This window comes from Paramisgurnus dabryanus, chromosome 13, assembly GCF_030506205.2.
Source record: "Paramisgurnus dabryanus chromosome 13, PD_genome_1.1, whole genome shotgun sequence".
Lineage (NCBI taxonomy): Eukaryota > Metazoa > Chordata > Actinopteri > Cypriniformes > Cobitidae > Paramisgurnus > Paramisgurnus dabryanus.
Window position 1 is genome coordinate 27928620 of NC_133349.1, and position 7211 is coordinate 27935830.

General features: G+C 37.3%; 1 protein-coding gene across 1 annotated transcript in view; it reads right to left on the reverse strand.

The window, feature by feature from the left end:
- The window catches only part of LOC135728175 (phthioceranic/hydroxyphthioceranic acid synthase-like), a 31001-nt gene extending 30249 nt beyond the window's left edge, over positions 1-752 (reverse strand). Inside the window, exons 1-3 of the mRNA XM_073811679.1 lie at positions 735-752; positions 479-556; positions 240-393 (exon numbers count right to left, since the gene is read on the reverse strand). Of these exons, the coding sequence (XP_073667780.1) occupies positions 240-393; positions 479-536 (212 nt within the window). The 5' untranslated portion in view covers positions 537-556; positions 735-752. The remainder of the gene's footprint in view (positions 1-239; positions 394-478; positions 557-734) is intronic.
- Positions 753-7211: the final 6459 nt, after the last annotated feature.

Genomic DNA, 7211 nt, shown 5'->3' on the forward strand with positions numbered 1-7211 from the left:
TTTTTTGGTTGTGCATTCCAATTAATATCAATTCAACTGCAGTTGGTTTGTTTTGATTTAAACCTTCATAACTTAAAAAATACAACTAAGTAGCACCATAAAACAAAATAATAACATGATAACATAATAATAAACATTAACAAAAAAATTTAAAAACTGAGTTATCTCGTTTTGCAACGAAACTCTTCAAATCTAGTTATTGATTTCGTGGTATAAGAGAATCAGAACTGAAAACTTACCCATCAATGAGTGCTGCTTTTGCTGTATATGTCTTTCCTGCTTTACTGTCATCTGAATCGTACCATTGAGAGAGGTCAAATCTTTCATTTGGTATTTGGACGGCACAGTTCTTTCCATGAAGAAGAACCTGCCAGAAGTTTTCAAGTCCTTCACCTAAAGTACAACAAGTTAGGCTACACTGTTATACCAGTTCATCTAAACACAAAACAAAATAACAAATTACTGTTGATACATTTACCTCCAGGGAAATGGCATCCAATGCCAACAACAGCAACATCTGCATCATCATCCATCATGTTTCATTAAGTTTCATGCTCTGTTCAGATTACAAAAAACAAAATAATTAGTTTTTGGTTAGTCTTAATCTACAAAAAACATAACTGAGGCATTTACTTAAAAGTATTTTGGAGGAAAAGAGACATAATTTATCAGTCCTGTAAAAAAATACAAAGCAAGTTAAGTAAAATAATAAAATAAAAATAATTCTGTCTTACCTAGACACTCATATAAAGTCCTGCATTTTTGAAAATGATAAGATTGGACCACATCTACCTCATATTTATTGAGTTAGCTATTTAAGTAATCATTATAATTTTTTAATAATTGACCAAAACACAATGTTGATTTGTCTGGAAATCATTATCTGTACTTCAGGTTAAATCAGACATGCTTACTGAGTCTCTCATGCAGAGCCTTTTAATAAAAATGCTAAAATGATTCATTATTTAATTAATGATAAATTAATTGAGCATGAAATACAAACATTGACTTCATGATTTAAAGCGGTGGTTCTCAAATCTAGTCCTAGTACCACTGTATGTTTCATACTGTAAAAAATGCAGCATGAAGTTAAAACAACTTGGTTTTGCAAGCCAAATTAACCTACTATTTTAAGTTTTGACTTGACATAACTTAACAAATATAGTAAAACAATTTCAACTTGTTTTAATAAGTTAAAGAAAAATAAATGTTGATTTGACAAAAATGCTGCATTTTCTCACAGAAGCTATGTCTTTCTTATTTTACATACATGATTCATATGAATCCATGAACAGAACCGGCATACATGATGTGCAGAGCACTGGTACTCCAGGACTGGATTTGAGAACCACTCATTTACAGTATATGCTTTATTTATTTGCTTTATGTTAAACTTTTAATAAAGAAAAATGCATGTATGCTAACTAAATTATTTAAGGCCGGGTTTTCAAAATTTGGGCCAGACCCTCCATTTTGGGTCACACAGTGTGATAAGATGGGTCATGCAAAGTCTCTACTAGCTGACTAGCATTGACATGCCAAGGACCCTCAAATATGATGAACCTTTCTTGAGGGATGCCCTTCCTAAAATATCCATTAATATATTTCTACATATAAACATTAAAATTGTTGGATAAATAGTAAATGTGATATTATGAAGACAAAATATTGTTCCAAACTTAAGGACAATACCTGGAGTAATGCTGTGGATGTGTAAACCTTATGAGAAACACTTTAAATTCATATTTATTTGTACAGTACTGCAGCAGCTTTCACAATAAATCTTGTATGTTAACAACTTCACTAGGAAATCTGCCTTACAAACCCCAGCGAATATGATAAAGAGCAATGTACAGCAGTGAGAGATAAACTCAAAAAAAAAAAAATGTTTGATAGACTTATAATTTATGTGATTTTTATCTGAAGTTTCCTGGTGACCCCTTTAACCTTCTGGTAAAATCCCTGATCTGTAAGGGAAGTCAATAAGATATGAAAGGCATTCACACCTCGCTGAAAACACCTTTACAGCTAGTTGTATTTTACTTGTGAAGCTTTTACGTATTCCCATGTATTTCTGCATACAGTATGTATGGTATCTGTTTATTCAGGAAATGTACTTTTCCATTTTTCTTTTGTATTTTTCCTTATACACCCGTCAAGCGTAACGTTGAGCAAGGGTTAACTTACATGTAATTTATATAATAAGGAAAAACTACGCTCTACTAGTGAAGTGAAGTAAACAGGACTCTGAAAGTGACTTCTGCATTAAACCATCTAATGAGTAACACGCAAGTCGTGGACAAGCAAACACCCATAGCAGTCATTCACAACCCCTGGGGAAAAAAATGGGGAAAATTTACTTGCTCAGTCGCTTCCTGTTGGCCATGAGAATTGATTCATCGACCTTCAAGTTACATGATATCATGTAGTAGTTCAAATGACTTTTTAATATTTTATCACAATAAACTGAACAAAAAAATAGAATATTTCCCCTAAAAATAAACAAAAACCTCCACCTGACAATGTGATAATTACTGAGTTGACCAAGAACCCAGAGAGGCCAAAACAGTTTTATATTTATTGATTTTGTAATGGATGTTAAAGCAGTTTTTTAATAATGAAGAAGCATAATGGATACATATACATATATATATATAATCATATAGACGATTTCAGTGGATGTATGTGCGTTTATGCGATTACATCCAGGGCGGACTGGCCATCCCGGTGGGCTGACATACTTTTTAGGCCGATACATCTCATACTATTTTTGCCTGACCAGCCCATTCCACTTGCCCATTGCGGCCCGTTGCTTTCTTTCTGTTTTTACGTAATTCATTAATGACGCTAAAAGGTGCGGTGGCGATGTACTGCATTTTCCCAAAAAAAATTTGTTCGAACAGATGCCCATGCCCATGAGACACCGCAACCCATTGGTTAGCCCAATCACATCTTAAAAACTTTTCGATCTTTTTTATGGAGCATGCAGCGTTTGTCAAAATAAGAGACGAGGGAGAAGCGAGTGGACCTCGCCTTGGTAAGCAGAACTGCTTTTAAAATATTGTCGTTAGATATCCCATTGATAAAAGTCATTCAACAACACAAGTAATAGACCAATGACTGTTTGCAAAATGACAGTGATTTCACTGCAATACAGTGTGGGCAGAATTATTAGGTTGGTACGTCGACCTTTTGTTCACAGTTTTTATCAAACTTTTACTAATTCCAAACCAAATTTATCTTAATTACCATTCATTTTGTAAAAAGGCATTTATAAGTAATATATTATTGTTAAGGATGACTGGAGAAAAAAACACCTTATATTCAGGTGTACAGAATTATTAGGCACATTTTCTTTTACAGGTAAAATGGGCCAAGAAAGGTTTAACACACATTGTAAAACTCATTATTTAATATCCATAGGAAAGGCACCATGCTATGGAGATTGCAAAATGAGGTGTGATCATTAGACAAGACATCCTGATTGGGGCAGCAGGGTCGCAAAAATAGGATGAAAGGAAAATATATAAAAATAAATGGTAGTTATTAAAATTGCTGTGGTTTGGAATTGGTAAAAGGCGTTTAGAAAAAAAAATGATCAAAATATTCTGCATACACTTTAATAGCACGAATTGTGGCTGCGACTACATTGTAACATCAGGTCTCAGTTTTATCATAAGATGGTCAGAATGGTTAGTTTACGCATTGTGCACACTGGCTAAGACAATTAGCAGATTTTTAAAACCTGCGTAAACCTTCTGCAGTGCTTGCATTTATTGTAATGTCACGTGTCAGCTCTTATACTTTTCTGCTAAATCATTATGGAGTTGTATTTGAGATCCTATGTAGAGGGCCAGTCTGTGCCAAAATGCCAGGGTCGATTTTTTGTCCCAGCCCAGCCCTGATTACATCTGTACTGAAGTGAACTTCGTGTAAGCAAAGATTCTGATGATTGGGCAGCTTATAGATGTCTTCGTAAGGAAAGTAAAACTAAAACAAGAAATGCTAAATCCAATTATTATAAAGAGAATTTGTCACAAGATTTCAATAATACCAGGCAATTCTGGGAAAAAAAATTAGTCTTGAACAAAAATAATTAAAATCAGATAAAACAAATCTGTGTAAATGATAATATCCTAACTGAACCTGATAAGATTTCACAAATTCTAAATCAACATTTTTATAACACCTGTTAATCCATGCCAACGCTTTACTGGAATACAAAATATCCAAACGAATCACCTTCATTTTCATTTAAAAGAATTACACCTCAAGAAATGTTTCATGTTATACGTAAAATGAAAATAAATACTAGTCCGGGACCTGATGGCCTAGAGGCCAAATTCATTAAATGGCATCCCATATTCTTATGTATCCACTAGCAGAGCTTTTCAATCTCTCACTCTCCACAAAATGTTTACCCTTCATGTGGAAATGTGCTTCAATAACACCAGTGTGATAAAGAGGTGATTATCAACTGATGTTAAAAATTATAGACCCATTTCAATAATTTCTACAGTACAGAAAATATTGGAAATTTTTTAATCAATTGTCATTATACATAACTAAATACAATATTCTATCTCCATGTCAGTCAGGGTTTAGGTCTAATCATTCAACAACCACGGCCTTATTAAATTTACAAATGACATCTTTACAGCGTTTGATAATCATAACCTTACAGGTGCTATTTTTATTGATTTCACCAAGACATTTGATACTGTTGACCATTATTTATTGTTGGATAAACTTTATTCAATTGGCCTCTCTAGAGATGCACTTTTATGGTTTAATTCTTATTTACACTTTAGACAACAATTTGTTGAAGTACAGGGTACATTTTCTGAAAGGATTGTCATGAATAAAGGAGTTCCACAGGGGTCATCTCTGGGGCCTCTATTATTTTCAATATATATTAATGATTTCTCTAAAATTGTTCAGACATGCAATATTCATCTATATGCAGGTGATACAATTATTTATACCTCGGATAGTAGTATTTATATTATACAAGAATCTCTTCAGGTTGACTTTAATCATGTTGAAGCTTGGCTTTTCCAACATAATTGTCACGGAGTGACTTTAGTGCAGGCGGAACGAAAAATGGCGGAGATAGTTCCGCCCAGACCGATTTCAGTAAACACCCGTCCAGTTCCAGTCGACTCCGGGCAAAGAATCAAGATTAATAGCGATCAGGTGTGTAAGGTAAATGTGGCAATCAGCGATGGGGCTTTCAAGGGAAGAGGAGGCCCATAAATAGGGTAAAAAGGAAACTAGAAGTGTGAAGTTCTGTTCCGGCGTGCGCTGGGATTGAGGTGAAGCTACCGGTGTGGTGAAGGAGACGTTCCCGTGTGAATCTACAGGCTGGGCAAAGGGAAGACGGAGATTGGGCTGAAACTAGACACAGAGATAAGTGAAAGACTATTCATTTCTGCAGTGCTGTCGTGCTCCTGTTATGTGTATTGAAGGAACTGAAGATGTTGAACGGACATAGAAAGTGGATCTAAAGAGAGAAAGTGGAGACGCTGGAGAGTGAAGTAGTCTGCTGGACGAAAGCTTCGGATAACTGGGACGTTTGTCGTCAAGAGTGAGGTATTGTGTAGTTAAAGGAACAGTGTGACACATTGGAATTCCTTCTGTTAGTATACTGCCATCTTTATGTCTGTTCTACTATCGTCTGAACTCGTCTCTGTGTAACAACATTAAGTATCTATTCACCACTCAGTCTGAGTCACTGTTGTGTGTGGGAGTTAGCGGAGGAGAAGAAGGAGGAGTCCTAGGATCGTGGTCTCTACGCTTTCACGTGCTGCCCTCCTGCCTCTGTCGTTCGCCTATGCAGGTCTCTGAACCCTGGCCGAAGCCGTGCCACTGACCTTAATTCACTGTGAGTGTGAGGATTGCGGTGGGTGATTTTATTGAAGTGAGTACACGTGGAGATTGTAGTGCTGTGCTGTCATCAGTGTCTGTTAAGGGTGTCATGATTTCTATTTAAAATCGAAATTGATCGATATTAAGTCACAACCTCGAACTTCGAATAAAAAAAAATGGGATTGTCGATGCTGCCACGCCCCCATGTCACGTCCGGTCGGCTTGCCAAGAGGGGGAAAAAAGCTCTAAGATATTAATATTTTAAACATGAGGGATGTATTGCTACAACTCCTTGAAATGCATATCATAAACAGGATTACTACCTACCTACTGATCTGAATTCGGACAGAGCACAGCTCTCTGCACGTGCGCATGAATGAGGCACCAAGATGCAGCGTATTATATTTTAAACAAAAGGGATGGTTTGCCTCAGCTCGCATGAAACGCATAAATCTGAATAAATACGTAGTTTATGTTTAGACTTCGGACAGATGCGAGAGCCCGTGCGCGTGAGACGGAGAGAAGCGCAGCTGCTTATGACGCGTCGGATTTATTTCAGATGCCAGTCCAAGAAGCACGCATTAAGTCCATGTGCGTGCAAGAAGGAATCCTCTCTCTGCAAGCTCTCTCATGTATAAAGTAAAGCCCACAAATCCCCATGCGAGGAAAAGCATGCAATGTGCATGTTAACGTGAAACTATAATAATAATAAATATTAATGGCATAGCATTTTTTGTGTCTTAAAAAAAAAGCAAAAATCGAATCGTGACCTTAGAATCGAAAATGTAATTGAATCGAGGATTTGGAGAATCGTGACACCCCTGGTGTCTGTCAGTGGACAGACCCTGCGTATGAAGAGCCGAGTGGTGGCATTGGACAGCCGTTTTCATACACGTACGCGACCGAAGGACCAGTGCAATCTTCCTCCCCATCTGGTGGTGGCGCTGTGGCTGTATAAAGTAAGGACTGATTCGATTATTCTGTCTGGTGTCAAAGGAGAGAGAAAGAGCTTGTGTCTACCTGTTGTGCTGGAAAACCCATTGACTGTCGTTGTGCATAACCTGTTGAGTGCTTCCAGATGCCAGCTTGTGCTTAAACGCCCCGCCCCGCTGCCTGCAGCAAAGGAAATCGGAAGCAGTTGGCCTCTCTCCGAACAGCGGGTGTCATAATAAGGACCCTCACCTCTACTTACATACCACCTTGTCCCTGCTTTATTGTCCCTGCCCTTGGGCTTGTGGGTTCGCCCGAAAGCTGAAACACTGCTGCCCTGTGTCCCCCTCTGTTTCTCCTGCCTGTGTAAAGAGGTGTCGTATGTCCTGTTGTACGTCCATTGGAGTCGATTA